Source organism: Natator depressus, chromosome 17, assembly GCF_965152275.1.
Source record: "Natator depressus isolate rNatDep1 chromosome 17, rNatDep2.hap1, whole genome shotgun sequence".
Classification (NCBI taxonomy): Eukaryota; Metazoa; Chordata; order Testudines; family Cheloniidae; genus Natator; species Natator depressus.
Window position 1 is genome coordinate 4,181,913 of NC_134250.1, and position 16,320 is coordinate 4,198,232.

The 16,320-nt window shown below is 51.0% G+C and overlaps 1 protein-coding gene across 1 annotated transcript in view; it reads right to left on the minus strand.

Moving 5' to 3' along the window:
- LOC142000446 (multidrug and toxin extrusion protein 1-like) overlaps window positions 1–15,668 on the minus strand; it is a 20,216-nt gene extending 4,548 nt beyond the window's left edge. Inside the window, exons 1-15 of the mRNA XM_074974736.1 lie at window positions 13,368–15,668; window positions 11,889–11,990; window positions 11,559–11,627; window positions 10,186–10,334; window positions 9,471–9,513; window positions 8,729–8,773; window positions 7,292–7,389; window positions 6,083–6,180; window positions 5,220–5,333; window positions 4,591–4,658; window positions 3,791–3,899; window positions 3,212–3,287; window positions 2,360–2,429; window positions 1,548–1,680; window positions 93–187 (exon numbers count right to left, since the gene is read on the minus strand). Of these exons, the coding sequence (XP_074830837.1) occupies window positions 93–187; window positions 1,548–1,680; window positions 2,360–2,429; window positions 3,212–3,287; window positions 3,791–3,899; window positions 4,591–4,658; window positions 5,220–5,333; window positions 6,083–6,180; window positions 7,292–7,389; window positions 8,729–8,773; window positions 9,471–9,513; window positions 10,186–10,334; window positions 11,559–11,627; window positions 11,889–11,990; window positions 13,368–13,823 (1,725 nt within the window). The 5' untranslated portion in view covers window positions 13,824–15,668. The remainder of the gene's footprint in view (window positions 1–92; window positions 188–1,547; window positions 1,681–2,359; window positions 2,430–3,211; window positions 3,288–3,790; window positions 3,900–4,590; window positions 4,659–5,219; window positions 5,334–6,082; window positions 6,181–7,291; window positions 7,390–8,728; window positions 8,774–9,470; window positions 9,514–10,185; window positions 10,335–11,558; window positions 11,628–11,888; window positions 11,991–13,367) is intronic.
- Between the last annotated feature and the right edge of the window lie 652 nt (window positions 15,669–16,320).

Here is a 16,320-nt window from a genome sequence, read left to right on the forward strand (position 1 = left end):
TTCACTAATAGGTCTGCGCCATCACCCCCTGTCCCCCCCACTTGCATGCGTGCCAAATACAACCTGCAATACGCTCAAGTAAAGCTGGTTACCTCCTCGGAGGCCCTTTTCCAGTTCATCCGCCCAATGTAGATGACAGAGCAGCTGGCTGGGATAAAGGCGCTGATCAGCAAGCCGACCCAGAGGCCTGGTAGAGGGAACGCTGGTGTTAACAGATGAACTTGGTACCCAGATGAAGCTAGGGCGGCCGGTGCTACAGAAACACTTAAGAGGGAATCTCCTCCTGGCCCCGCAAGCCTGTGTCTCCCAGTGCTTTGCTGCCTATACACGCCCATCGTGGGCCAGAACACGAGTGCCCAGCGCCCAGGACAGGGCCACCAGGGAACTGGGGAATTGCTCCTTGTGGCAGGTGCGCTCCTACCATGGGCTTGGCCTCGAGGCGCCAGGCTGTACCTTGCGGGGGGGAGCTGCGCAACGCTGCCACCTAGTGGCCACTGCTGCACAGTACAGTCAGGGTCCTTAATACTACACCTGCCTTCTCAGGTGGCTCCTCCCCAAACCTAGGAGGGACTCCCAAGGGAAGCTGGAAGATCCAGGCCCAAAGGAACCCTCTACACTCAACCCAGCCAGGGAGAGGCCCAGAGCAGCCCTCAGCAGCCTAAGGGATCTCCTGTTTCTGCCAGACTCCCTCAGCCCAGGTAAGAAGGGAAAGGGGGTGTTAGCCACCCAGGGTGTAGATGAATATGGTGGTGGGCGATGGAATGCGGGTGGGGAGAGCTGGAGAGGACATTGGTATTGAAGCCGAGGTTGGGTTGGGGGTGGAGAGGGGATGTAGGTGCTGGAACTAACGGTGTGAGGGGTGCTGCTGCACTCCCTGGCTTGAAGTGGTTTCATTATATACAAGGTTGCAGTTTGGTTCAATGTCTCCCAGCACCCCTCGGGGGGAAGAAAAAGAGATGCATTTTGGGGGGATGGAAGATGAAATTTTTCTTGGGCTGTGCAGGGAGCGATGGAACTATTCTGGGAGGCTGGGGGGCAAGATGTGGGCTGTGAGGGACTGGGTTTTTAGGGAGGGCTGGAGGCTAGATGGAATTTGGGCTGTTTCAAGGAGGGGCGAAGGGACAGATCACTGGGGTCCCTTCTGGCTTTGGAATCTACGAGAACCCGGCTTCTAAAGCAAATTTCAGCTGTGTTTAGTATGCACCAAACAGGAGCAACATCCAAAACCCACTCCCTCGAAACCCACCCCCAGCCTCCGACCCCACCCCTCTCCCAACACCAGCCAGCACAAGGACTGAGTAACCTTTAGGCCCATTTTAAAGGCACTAAAGTTTTTATGCCTTGGGTTTAAAAAAAAAAAAAAAAAAAAGGCAGCCAAGAGGCACAGCCAAAGGTAGGGCAACAATTTAGCCCTGTTCCCGAGACACGACCAATGGAGTCTAACCTAGAACATCTGGTGCTGGGCTCGTTTTGTCCTGGGATTTGGGTGCTGGTATTTCCAGGGCTAAAGGGTCACTTCCCTTTCCCCACCCTTCTGATGTTTGTACCTATCATTCCAATCCTGGCCACGAACAGCAGCACGCTTCCCAACGGCAGGCCCACGGCATAGTAGCCAACTGTATTCAAGATCGCGCCGATCTTCTGCTTCCCTGTGCCTCTTAGCACTCCACTGGTTACGCACTGCGAGGGGGGAGGACAAGATGACACTGAAGGATGTGCGCTGGTTGCAGTAAGTCCCCTAGGCTCGGTGCTGGCTGCAGCACTGCCCACGCATACTGGTTGCTTTACTTCCCCTTGCTGACCTCTATCGAACCCCCGGGGGGACACCCTCCCCACAGCTGAGCTCTCGCTTCACGGCTGGTTTCAGCCAGGCAGCTGGTAACCCCTGGAAGCTTGTATAAGAGCCTTGCTCCAGGAGAACCTGCTTTCTTCAATACAGCCCCTGGCAAATGACCACTGTTTGTCTCTCTTCTGTACTCATTGCTCTGTCTCCTGCTCACAGATGAGCCACACAGTAATTCCTGTAGGCCCACAGGTAGGGAATGTTTCCTGCATTCGTTTCCTTTCCTTTCCCCATACCTACCCCCTCCCTTCCATCTGAATGCACCATGCATTGACTATTAGCCCTGCTATTAAAGGATTTTCCTTTTGGCCAGTTTCCCCATTACATCGGACGTATTCGTTCCTCTGAGTCCTTCCCTAGGGCCTGTGATCTTGGAGGCAGACATTACCCAGGCTCTTAGCCATGGGGATAACTCTGGACTCTCTCCTTGATCAACCTGGAGCCGAATTCCACCAGCATCGGAAACAACGTCTGAGAGCAAATGCAGCAGCACGGTGAATTCCCTGAGGTACTTACACAGCCAGCTTCGAACACGTGGACGGCCATGTACACTGGTATGACCCAAGCCACCAGGGCGATGATCTCTCTGTTTAAGGAATGGAGGAGGCAGTCAGGCTCAGAAAGTGCATCTGTCACAGCTAAACTAGCTCATGCCCCGAACACGTCGCTGCATTCTGTACAACCTGCTGACCCTCGCAGACTTGCACAAACGTGCCTGGAGAGAGACTTGCTCACAGCACACGCTTTACAGTGCGACCGAGCACAACAGTACTACAGGGCCATGCCGCAGGCTGGGACTGAACTGAGTTACAGGAAGTCTTGACCCCCATTTCTGCTGCCGCACTGGGAAAAGTCAGCACCTCATCAATCACTCTTCGCTCTCGGCTGGCTGGTCTTTAACCAGCGATTGAGGGTTTCGGGTGTCTTCGGATGTGATCAGGAAAAGTCTGTTGGGCCGGGAGGCATCTGTACCGCCCTGCTAACTAAGCTTTTTGCAGCAGGCTTTCCCCGTGACTTGATCAGCTGATGTCTTCCGAAACAAAATTTGCTCTGATCCAAATAAAGAGGAACATACACCAAGGTGCTCTCTCCTTCGAGTGAAGCCCAGCTCAGATGCAGCATAGTTTTTCCAGCGAGATCCCTGCTTTGTACTCAGATGATGCATGAGCCGGAGCGTAGGAGAAGGCAAGTGGGTCCACCCCATGCGTTAAGGTCCCCTGCAGTCACTGGGAACCTTTCCCCTGACTTCAGTGGGCTTGGGAGCAGGCTCTCCTAAGCCCCCAAACAATTCTTCCCTTGGCTCAGTCTTTAATAGTAACTTGTAATCTTTGTTGTGAAAGACTGTAGTACCGAATCAGAGCAACTCACCTGTCACTGGTAAAAATGTATCCCAGCACATCCTTTGTGGCTGCTAATATGACGTCCACCACCAGGCAAAGAAACCCTGAAAAGCAGAGTCAGGAGTCAGTCGGGCAGAGCAACCACAAGCTGACGACTACGTGAAATCCAGTTCCTGTCAGGGCCTGAGCAACCTGCCTCAGGCCACAAGTGTAAACAAAACTGGGGCTGTCACCCTGGTCCCTAGGTGCCCATATCACTAAATAACTGCAGGCAATCCGGCTGAGTCCTAGGGCTGGAAACAATAGGATACTGCAGGGGAGAACTGAGGTGCAACTGGCAAAGATCAGTGTAAGAAGCTTGCAAAACCAGCTGCCCTTGCTATGCCCAGCACTAGGCAGAGCCATGAGCATCTCGCTTTGACTGGCACTGTAGCATACAGACTGACCACCCAGGAGGGATGGAGCCAATGCAGAGTCACTAGGCTGACCAGACAGCAAGTGTGAAAAATCAGGACAGGGTTGTGGGGACCCTATATAAGAAAAAGCCCCAAGTATCGGGACTGTCCCTATAAAATTGGGACATCTGGTCACCCTAAGAGTCACGCACCTGTGCACAGAATGCTGGTGATGGAAGATCTCTTGGCCTCCTCTGGGTTCCCAGCACCCAGCGCGTTCCCCACCTGAACGCTGACGGCTATGCTGAGTCCATAGTGAATCTGAAATCCCAAAGCACTGACACACGTTGGTCTGGGGAGGGGACGTCATGGGCGACCCAGGGGGACAAGTGTTACAAACACCTCCAGCCGAGACAATTGCTAGGAGGCGGCCCGTGAGCTAATGAAGGTGAATGTGGACGGAGCTCTGCAGAGCATGAGGTAAAACTTTAGGTCGGGCAGAGGGAGGGGCAACAGCCAGGTGTAACTGGCGCAAGGGCAGGTAGCCACGAAAGCGGAGGTTCTCATCCTGCCTCTGACCCCGATTCCCATCTGTGACCTTGGGCAAGTCACTTCACCTCCCAGCTTCAGTTTTCCCATCTGTAAATAAGGGATAACACTGGCCTACCTGACGGCTCGGGAGTGCAGATAACGTCTCTCTAAACCCCAGACTGCAGGGTATTATGGATTGACAGGCTGGGAGCAGGAGACAGGGACAGGTCTGGGCACATGGGGTGACAGTGTGGAAGCTGGGCCCAGGAGACAGATGTGGGACATGTTTGGGGCTGATTGTAGTTAAGGCTAACGCTTCAGTATGACTGGCTGTCTGGCTTCCTCTGCCAATTCAGACCATAAGAGCTTCAGAGCAGGGGCTGTCTTGCATTGCTGGTCAGCGCCCAGCATGACGGGGCCCCACTCTCAGGGAGGGCCTTTAGGTGGTGCCGGAACGTAAATAATAACCCCAAATTCTTACCATGTACGACACAATGGACACCTCATAAATGATGGATTGTGCGGAAAGCTCCACTACGCTCAGCAGGCCTGAATTCGGGGGGAAAAGTCAGAATTTTGTATTCTGATCCCCAGAAAAGGAGCCTTTTAAAGAGCAGGTGATACGTCAGGCAGATCGGTGGCTCTCAACCTGTCCAGACTCCTTTCAGGAGGCCAATTTGTCTTGCATACCCCAAGTTTAGAAACTCCCTCACTTAAAAACTACTTGCCTAGAAAATCACACCTAAAAATACACAAGTGTCACAGCACACTAGTACTGAAAAATTGCTTACGTTCTCATTTTTACCATATAATTATAAAATAAATCGATTGGAATATAAAAGATTGTAGTTACATTTCTGTGTATAGTCTATAGAGCAGTGTAAACAAGTCACTGTCTGTATGAAATTTCAGTTTGTACTGACTTCGGTAGTGCTTTTTACGTAGCCAGTTGTAAAAGTAGACAAGTATCTAGCTGAGTTGATGTGCCCTCGGGAAGACCTCTGCCTATCCCCAAGGGTACACATACCCCTGCTTGAGAACCACTGTGATAGGTCCTCCTTGGTGATAATATTTCTAGTGCCCCATCAGCATGCTCCTCCCATCACTGACCTATCAGGAAGCTTCCGATTTCGTAGGTCCACCACTCAATGCATGTCATGAGCATGCTGGGCACAGCCAGAGTGACGAAGGTGTCCCACTCCTGGAGGCACTCGCTGGACCAGCCTGGGACAAGAAGATGAAGGGTGTAAAGAGTCAGCCCGGAGGTTTAGCATATGGAGAACCAGGAAGTGAAACTGACTGCGTCTATTTTCACTTTCCAGAGCAAGTGACGTGCAAAGAGAAAAAGCCCCAATTCAGATGCACCCAAACTCCAAGAGCGTTTAGAATTCGACCTAATCTTTTCGGGGCCTAGGCCATATTAGAGAGAGTGACAGGGACCAGGTTGGACATTTCTGTAAATCCCAGGGGGAAACAGCCACCCTTTCCATACTCAGTGGGCCCTACCAAGCCACGCTGTAACCTCAGCAGGAACTCCCGCGATGGTGAGTGTGCTTTGTCCGTTAACACATCCCAGTGGGCCCACAGAGCCTTAACTGACACTCACAAACCCAGGCCCCAGTTCTACAGGTGACTCCTGCACGTGTACAGAACTGACAGCAGGATGGGATGGGTGCTGTTCTGATTGCAGCCCGGGGAACTCTGGCAGCTTTAGAAGCGAGGTTCAGTTCCCCAGGAACGCTGCTCACCGACAAGACTTTCTTTCCAGGCTCACCCAGCACTCGTGATACGCTCTGTTGGTCTGAGCTGTAACTTACGCAACACAGCATCTGGCAGACATGCTTATACCAAGGTTAACATTAACCCTTCTCACCAACGGAATGCAAATCAATGGAAGGGGGAGCTGAGAGGGTCTCCCATGTGAAGTGGAGATTTTTGCAGACACACAAAAGCATAAGAGAAAGATACCACACCTCCCCAGGTCTCCACATGGAGCTTCTTCACGACAATGTACAGGAACAGGAAGATGGCTTGTGTGTACTGAGCAATAGTGTTTGCCCAGGCCGAACCCCTGGGAAAGGGACAGAGAAAGCAAGTTGGACTTTCTGCTCTTGCAGAGAGCCCTGTCTCGCCGGCAGTTGCTCTAGCTGCAGCGAAAGCCTCGCTTAGGAGCTGAACTGAAGACACTTGCCCAGACGACAATAGCATCTCGCCCACTCCACACACAGCAGTGCGTTGCTGAGCAGGTACTCAGTGAGTGGGGTGTTCACCTCCCCCGAAACATTCGGAATCAGTCCCTGGGGGCAGAATGCTGGAATGGATGGACTAGCACCCCAGCTGGTTATGGCTAATCCTCAGGGGCTGGTTTACTACGGCACTAACATATCACTATGTACGATCTGATTGGCCTGGACTCCATAGCCCAGAAGTCTCCATGGTACCCTTTGCTACCAGTCAGTTTCCAGCTGGCGTGTGTATATTTGCCCTGTGCTTTTACCCAGAGAAATGACTCTGCCCTACAAATAACTAGCACTTTCCATCTCCCAAGCATTGCACAAACATGAACTCACAGCTGCTTTACTTCCTATGCTAATGCTTTCGGGTCCTGAAGTCCTGTCTCAGTCAAAGCCAACGTTGACAGAGCAAGTGGGGGGTTTTACAGAGGAAGGACGTCAGGGCAATGTCTGTTCTGTATCTGGTGAATGTACCCAGTGAGAGGGGACTGCCTTTCTGCGATGGCCAACGGGATACCTGTGGATCGTCTCGGGGCCTGGTTCTCTGGATGAAGAGAGCTAGTCGTACCACTGGGCCAAATATTGAGGCCCTTGCTTGGTTTTATCCTTTAAGCAAAGTCCCACTAGCCTCAGCTGGAATCCATGTGCAAGTTAAGAGAGCTTTAGTATCCTCCAGGGACCCAGGCTGTGCCTCTGTAGCCATCCATGACCAAGTCACATTCGTTCACTTAGGCCAAGATTTTTCAAAAGTGGCTAATGCTTTTGGGCACCCAACTTGAGACACCTTTAAAGAGACCTGATTTTTCTGAAGTGCTGAGCATCTGGTCTCTGAAAAACCAGGCCCCTTTAAAGAGGTCTCAAGTTGGCCCCCCAAAATCAGTACCACTCAGGATCGAGCCATAGCTGGACGTCTAGTTTCTTTCTTCCAAATATTTAGGCACTACTCACATGACTCCGAGGCCCAGCACGTAGAGAAAGACATAGTTTGCAATTGCATTTATGATATTTCCAGCGATGCCACTTAGCACCTCTGGCCAGATTATCCTCTGAAATTAAACAAAATACAGATCTGTGTTTTTTTAACTGGGCTCCTAGATTTCTGATGCCTTGTCTAAAATATAAACATGGCTTCTGGAGAAAGGCGTATGTTAGTGCCTCACCGATCTGTTCAATACCAAACTCTTGGGGAGCAATTGAGGCAGATGTGGAGTGACCGGGGAGGGTAGAACTGATGATGCTATAGTGAAATTCAAGAGAGCAGCCTTGCATTGATGGGAAGTAGCTCTGTATTCTGATTGGCTAGGAGCCTCCAGTTCCATCAGAATTATGGCTCTTTACAAACACCATTCAGGAAGCAGCAGGTTGAGTGGTGAGAGCAGGAGATCTGAGTTTTGTTCCCAATTCCATCACTAACTTGCCGTGTAATCCTGGGCAAGTAATTTAGGCCTAAATTTTCAAAAGGGGTCTCTAATTTAGGGTACCTTTAGTCTGTAGGTGCCCAACTTTAGAGCCCCAAGGCCTGATTTTCAGAAGCACTGAGCACCCATAACTCCATTTAAGTCAGTGGGAGCTATTGGTGCTCAGCTCTTCTGAAAACCTGACCACAGATTTACAGGCCACTCCTGAAATGTCTAGTTCTTAACCGTTCTGTGCCTCAGTTTCCCTACATGTAGGCTAGGCATAATGGTACTTTGCACATCCTTGCAAAGCGTGGCTGAGATCCTCAGGATTGTGCAAATATTATTGTTTCTGAGGAATGGAAATGCCAAGTTGAGTGGCAGTTTTTGCTACAGAGAGCTCCTCAGAGAAGGAATACAGGTGCAGAACTAATACCCTACCGTCTTGCTGCAGTTATTAGCTAGAGTCGGGAATGCCCACAAAAACCCACCTAACCAGAACTGGCTAAAAAGATTGACCTGTGGAAAATAAAGCCAGAGAGCAAAATTCAATATCGCTATTGCCTTGGAAAGTAGGAGACATGCAGCTGATCCACTGAAATAGCAGCATGTGCAAAGTGAGAAGCTTAATTAGCTGGACTCTAAAAGGGCAGCTAAATGCATTCGCAGTGAGCTCCAATGGGAACACCATGTCGGAGAACCTTTGTTTTTCCCAGACTCCTAACAGAGGGAGGATTGGCCAGTCATTAGCACAAATGCAAATGAAGCTGCTGCACTGAACACAGGCCCGGGTGGGCGGCTCAAACTGCAGCAATAGGATACTACTGGGCGTGCGTGTTTTATATGGGCTACTGGACACGGTGCAAAACAACTGTGAGCTCTCGGGGCAAATTACCTGAGAGAGACACCCTGAGCAATTGCACAGAATGAGAGATTTGCCCCCTTTACTTAACAAAGATGTGAACGTGAAGGTAAAGGGGCATCCTACCTGATTCTGCAAATATCTCGTCTCCAACTGGTACAGAAAAGCCGCCTGCAAAAGTCAGTGAATCAGCGTGTGAGATCAGGGGACTGGCCAGAGCAGAGTCTAGAGATTACAGGAGAAGCAGAAAGCACAGTGCCCAGCTGGCATTCATGGGGCACAGGAAGGAGGGTCTGATTTGGACGGCATCACTGAGGTTGGGGGTGCAGAGCAAAAACGTACTTCCAGCGCCATTCAATAGACCTAGAGGGTAACAGAGCTTGGGGCTAACTGCAAAGTCAGGGTGAGATGCCGGACTCATCCTGCACCCCAAATTAAACCTACCAAGGCAGCTTGGCAAAACTGGTAAATGAAAATTTAGCAGCCCCGGCACAAAAACCCTTAAGACGCTCTTGGACACTAGGGAAAAAATAACAGTAGCAATAATATTATCTATTCACTAGCCTTTGAAGGGCATGAAAAAGCGAAGACAGTTTACTAGCCTGTCCTAAAAATCCCACAGAGCACTCGCCCTGGGCCAGTACATAAGTAGATCCTTGCGAGGCTCCACCCAGGGCTGTTTCCAATTTTGACCATTCCTGCAGGTAGGAGAGAGACTATTTTGCATGCAAGAAGCCACTGCAGGCAGAGAAAGGGACCATGGGACTCCATGGAGCTGAGGGGACGGGCAGCATCTGGCTTTGGGCTGTGGGAGAAGTGACTTCCTAGCAATGACTGATAGAGAAAGTCGAGGGTAATGGGAACTTACAGGAAGAGCTGGGATAAAAATCATCACATAAACCTGGGTTAACCTGGGGGAAGATACAAAACCCCACAATTAGTACCAGGGCATCTTCCAAAACATCCCTTTTCCCCTGCCAGCCCTGGCCTGCCCCTCCGTGCTCGCTGGGTAACGTAGGGGGGTATGGCTCACAGGAGGATCAGCTATCCTTTGCCTTCCTCCGCTGTGGCTACACCCTCCTACTGAGCCACAGCTCCGCAGCATTGTTACAAGAAATGGCTCCCCTGCGGAGACCCGTCTGATAAGCCTCGTGGCATGGGAAAATCGGCTGCTCTGCAAGAGGGAGGCAGAGAATTTACCTTCAAAAGGCAGCAAGATTCAAGGCCAAATTCTGCCTTGGGTTATACCCATGGATGTGACCCCAATTAATACAATGGCGGGCTGCATGGGGCGGGCTGATGGCAGAACCCATCCAATAGGGGGAGAGGGGTTGTGCCAGTGTCGCCAAGGACTGGGCCCCTCCAATGGAGGGGCTAAACCAGTGTCGCCGAGGGCTGGGCCCGGCCAGCGGGGAGAAGGGAGTGCTCCACCGGCGTCGCCGAGGGCAAGGCCTGGTCCATAAGGGGGCTGCTCCGGTGTCACTGAGGCCTTAGCATGTAATTTAAGGCACCCGTCCCCTTGGTTTCTTGGAGAGCGTGTGACCCGCAGCACGGAGCTGTACAAACTGGAGCACACGCCCAACCTGGAGACCTCCGGGTCCTGCCGGACCAGCAGCAGGATCTGCTCGGTGTTGATGAAGACAGCCCAGCAGGGGAAGCAGCAAAGCAGCAGGATGAGGATCCCACGCTGCAGGATGGTTCCCACCCGCTTCATGTTCTTACCGCCATATGTCTGGAAAACAAGAGGTTAAATCCAATGGCATCCTTCAGCCACCCTCTCCACCTCCAACCCCCTGACTGCGCTGACTAAGGGACTGCTGGGCAGTTCTCTCCATGGCCTAGAGGCCTGCATGCTCCTCCCACTTGGGGACGGGGATCCATACAGGAACTGCACAGGAGTGTCGGGCATCACCCACTGCCTATTGTAGCACAGCGGCATGTGAGGACTTTGAGGGTCATTAAAAACATGCCCTGGGATCCTTCAGTGTCCATGCAAAACAGGTAGGATGTGGCTTTTAGGGTGGTCTAAGACAGTGGTCCTCAAGCAGGGGTACATGTAACTCTGGGGCTATGTGGCGGTCTCCCGGGGGTACATCAACTCATCTAGATATTTACTTACTTTTACAACAGGCTACATAAACTGCACTAGTGAAGTCAGTGCAAACTAAAATTTCATACAGTGTCATGTTTATACTGCTCTATAGACTATACACAAATGTAAGTACAATATTTATATTCCAATTGATTTATTTTATAATTACATGGTAAAAATGAGAAACTCAGCAATTTTTCAGTAACTGTGCTGCATTCTCATGTTTAATTTTTGTAAGCAAGTAGTTTTTAAGTGAGGTGAAACTTGAGGTACGTAAGACAAGTCAGACTCCTGAAAGGGGTACGGTTGTCTGGAAAGGTTGAGACCCACTAGTCTAGGAGCTGCTACCGCAGTGTGGCTCTCTGACCCCACTTAGTAGCTTATGAATCTGTTACAGCCTTGGAGTTAATGGACCTGGTCCTTTTGCTACAAGAGTAAGAGGCTCACATCTTTAAATCCAAAAGTCCTGGGCTCAACTCCGGCAGCCAGACTGTCCTGGGAGAACACTGCAGTCTCATTCTGCAGAAGCATGACATGTGATGGATCCTTGCGAGATGAAGAGCCACATTGGACCCTGATGGAGCTTTGAACTGCATATTCTAGGGCATCTAGGTCATTGCTTAGACAATTGAGTCATTCCTTGGTATTTCATAGGATCCGCTCACCTGGGTGTCCTGAAGGGCAAAACCTATGGAGTTTGGAACTTCTAAGGGTTCATCTACTTGGCTTTGACTCTTATAGAAGCTCAGACACCAATTATAACAGCACTGTGCAATATGGGCGACTATATTCAGCCAGTGTCTTTAAAAAACAACAACACAATCTCTAAAACAAAGAGATCAGAGACCAGCAGCTGTTACCTACCTGGGATATTAACGTGTCACATGCTGAAGATAAACCAAACCCCACAGAAATGCCAGTAACGTTTATAACCTGGAAATAGTCATAATAGTAAAACAACAGTGAGAAAACATGACAGTGCAATTTCAGATGGTCACAAGTTTCATCTAGGGCTGGGTTTGAAAGGCAAAGGAGATGTCAAAGGTCCCCTTCTATCTCAGGCTGTTACCAGCCCTTCAGCCATCAACCCACCTCTCCAACTACCTAGTTACTATTTTATAAGAGACGTTTCACATACATGAGCTGGCATGAAAGGATACAACCTATGTAAAGACTCAAAACTAAAATACTTACAGCGATAGCAAGCGTGACGGAGGCCAACTCAACCTTCCCCAGATGGCCACAGAATACAGAGCTTACAATGTGTATCATAAAGATCAGCAACTGGATCAAGGTCTAGAAATGGGCGGGGAGGGGGGAGGAAAAACAGATCAGGGTGACTGCAGGCTGCAGAGTTGGAGGTGTGATTACACCGAGAGGCTCCTTGAGGACACACTCTTCCTGTACTGTACAAAAGAGAGCGCGTGGGATTGTTTGCATTCAAATGGGTTTAACGAATAACGTTAGAATATTTAAAAAAAAAACAACACAACTACCCCCAGATTAAGCTGGTTTTAGGTTTATCCACCAGCCCTTGGAAATTCTCTGAAAGACTCGGCCTGATGCGATGACTCTCTGTCACCAAGTCGTTTCCTCGCGGTTCTAGCCAGTCCCTGGTCAGCTCGGGGTTAATCACTCCATCTGACGCTCCACAGGGGCTGGTGACGCCAGCAACTCTCAGTGTTTTGGCTAAATAGGCCAGACTCTGATCTCTGCTACATCTGGGTAAGCCCGGAGTAGTGCTATTGAGCCCAGATCGGAACAGGTGCGACGGAGCCGCATTTCCGCACCCCAGGCGTCTCTCACATTTGGGAATATCCGATCAGCTCCACGGATGGGAAGAGTCTTAGTCAAGATGGGCCCCAAGCTGCTGCCACCATTTTAAATGCTTAAACTACCCCTGCTCCATTCCCTTTGGGTTGCAGCATCTCCTCAACCACCTCTGTGCAGCCTACGGTTCGCCTCCTGCTCTACTGTAGGCAAGATGCCTGCCCCAAGGCACAAGCCAAGAAGACTTCAGCAGCGCAGCCTGGGGAAGGCTGTCCCAGCACCCATGCATCTCTTGCTCCTTCCAGGAACAGGGGCTTTCCCGCTAGCGTCTCTGTGATGTCTCGTCCCTTTCTCTCTCCGAGCGAGCACCATCCACCCGTGTCCCCAGTGCTGGGGGCTTTAAGGGTGCCACACTGTACCTGATCCTACGGTTCCTCCCTCCCTTTCCTCTCTGACCCATTTCCCCTTTGCTGATTATACTACAGAAAGCGGCAAGTGATCGTTTCAGCACACAGCAAAGGGGAGGGGCGGGACCAGGGGATGAATTGAACCAGGGGTCTGGGGCTCTGAGCCTTGCAATGAGAGGGGGCCTGGAATTTCTAGGAGAGGCAGTGGAAGAAGGGTATGTACTGAGCTGGGCTGGCCAGCTTGTCTGCCTGCTAGGGAGGAAGATCCAGGATGGGGCCAGAAGGACAATGAGGGTCAAACCTCCAAATGCCACTTAAAACCTACAGGAGCTCATCACCTGGAAGTCTGGAATCCATCCAGCCGCCTCCCACCTAGCAAGCAGGATTCAAACCCATGTGACTCGGGGCTCTGCCGATCCAACTTGAGGGGAGTCGCAGACCCGGAGCAAGGGGCGCTGGACAAACCCGGCTATCTCTAGCCCTCCCTCGCTCTCACCAGTGGTCCCGACAGCACCAGCAGCTTCTTCACCTCTTCCCAGAAGTTGAATGGGATCAGCTGGCGAATCCAGGATCTGCTCTTCTGGCCGGAGGATGGCACGTGCGGGACGATGCTCCTGGTGTCTCTGAAGGGGTTCTCATCAGCAGGGCCCGCGAGCTCCATGCTGCCGCTGTGCCAGGGAATAACTAACCCTCTTTTTCTTCCCCGTTGGTTAAACCCGTTCGATTCACTTGACCCGAGCGGGCAACGGTTTCGTAACCACAGCAGAGTGCACTTCGGCCATGGCTGAGCAAGCATGCCCCTATCCGCCACCCGCTCTTGCTGGCACAGCCTGAGAACAGGTGATGAGTAAAGTCCCTGGGACACATGGAGGAGGAGAGGAGGGCTGGGAAGCAGGACAGCCTCGAGCAGAGTCGGATTCTGTTCTAGGTATGCTTGGGTCTGCCTCCGCATGAGGGGGGTGGGGTGGCCTAGATGATCTCGCAAGGTCCCTTCCAGCCCTGCACATCTATGATTCTATGTCAGGGCGGCGTGGACAGCCCTGATGGGGGCAGCTGGAGACAGCAACCTCTGGGGATGGGGAATTCCTGCAGCCAGACTGCCTTGCGATGTTGTCTTGCATGCTAAGCAAGGCTGGTACTGGTCCATAATTGCATGGGAGACCTAAGGACAGAAGAGGTGCTGCAAAAAGTAGCATGGCTGATCCGGAAGGTGGCGTTCCTCTTTCTGAGTCAGTACTGACGTAATGCTCCTTAATAAACCCCTGGCACTTAGCATGGGTGTCCTGGCCATGGGCTGCGTGCTGGTTGCAGTGGGGAGATCTGGCTGCGGGAGGAAAGCGGGATTTGTTCCCTGTGGACTGCACGTTGCCAGCCTGAGGCCGTGTCTGCACTGGCAATTGTTTGTGTGGCAGCAGTGCCAGCTGCGGTCGAGGTCTCGTTACGCTAAGCGCTGTACACACAAGGCAAGAGACAGTCCCTGCCAGAGCACTTGTAATCGCCAGGGACAAGCTGGAAAGGGAGTGGGAGGTGAAGTGACTTCAGATCAGTGTCGGGGCCAGGAACAGAACCCAGGTTTCTGACTAATAGTAGAGCCGTACTACTGCATGGGCATAGCCAGGACTCTGGGTTTGGTTTGGTTTTTTTTTTTTTTTTTTACCACCACGCCATCTAGATCTGTGCAGAATAGGATCAGAGGGGCTGGTGGTAACAATGCCAGAGTACTGTCTACACTACAGCTTCCACTGGTACGGAACTGTGTCACAGGCAAGCTGCGTACCCAATGCAACTTACGCATCCCCTGGTTCCACTGAGATAAGGCACACGCTTTCTGCCACACTGTTGCTGCTTGGGTCTGACTCCACTGCAATCAGTGACAAAGCACCCCATGACTTCAATGGATGCAGGATCAGGCCCTTAAAGAGATGCCCGCCTATTATTTTGGTTGGCTGAGGCTTTCACCTGATCCCTTCCAGTGATGGTTGTGCTGTCCTCTTTATAGAGTCTCGTGGTTGCTCCCCAAATCACCTGGCTCCTAACTTTGGATTAGTCTATCTGCAGTTGGGAAGCAGCCCCACACAGTGATCTCTGCTCCTCTTTAACATTGCTTGATTCAGTTCCAAGCTTGCTCACTCCTGCTGAAGGAAACCATTGTTGCCTTTTAGCCTAGCTGTGTTAAAGAAAAACCAAGGCTGGGGGAAGCAGGTCAGAGGTGATACTGGTCCTATAGCTTGTAAGCCTGGCCTCCCCCCACATTCACAGGGCCAGTGCCGGGGATTTAATTCAATGTATAAGCCATTGTACCCTTACACTGCCTTGCTTTGTTCTCTTGCTTTCCCTGCTAGCTGCAGTTCTATCCCCGGGGTTCATCTGGTGAATTGAACATTAATTTGGCATCTGACTTCTCTCTGCGTGAAAGGTTTTGCCTTCTGCGACTTTCTGCATTCAAACAGATTCCATCTCTGCTAATTTCTTTCACCCAGTCCTGTGTTAGGATTGCCCTTTATTCCCTAACATCATTTGTATTCTGGTCATTTTCACAGCGACCTTTGCTACAGGTTACTCATCCATCGCCATTTCTTACTGCACAAGTCTGTGCCAGGTAGTGGGAGTCTAACTCCCTGTTCCTTTGACGCCTACACTGTGGGGCTAATGATTGCAGGGATGCAGAGTTTCAGTGCATGAATCACATGCAAGCAAAATTCTGAGCTGACCCCTGCCCTACAGTGCAGAGAGGGGCCAGTATTTCTACCACTGTCCCATCTGCTCCTAGTCTGAACAGGATGAGAGGGAACAGCAGTTAAGAGTGCCTGCACCCTGTCTCCAGGAGGGCTGTGTTACTCATTGTATTGTTCTGAGTTTAGACTAGGTCGAGGATTGACCTGGACCAAGGAGCTGGGAGTTCAGATTAGGTGATGGGGGTTTGGTGGATTTCTTCTACACAAGGCTTAGCAAAACATTTCTTAACTAGCAGTCACTGTAGTTCATCAAACCCTCCCTTTCACTGAAGGGAACCAGAAAAGAATCCCAGCCCCACGTCACACACATGGACCCGCTTACAACCATGTGCCACTTCTGTAGTTAGAAAAGCCAGCTAAGCAATGGCAGCCCTGGGCAGTTTAAGACATACTGCTAACAAGCGTTCATGTGGATGCAGCGGATTAAGTGAGGGAGGTTCCACTTTTACTAGGGGAGAGATGTTTGGTAGAACGAGACACAGTCAGAACGAATGGCAGCCTGGTGTGTTCATTTCCATACCCGTTAGCGATGACAGAGCAGACTTTGCCACGTGCGCCATGCTGGCCTGAAAAGCCAGAAGAAAAGTGGATTGCTAGTAATGTGTCTATAGGAGTGTACAGCACCAAATGCAGAGTTACCAGAATCAGACATACATTTTCCAGATGATACTTTTCTTGGATCATGCTGGGGTGACTAGAAACTAGTAACATAAG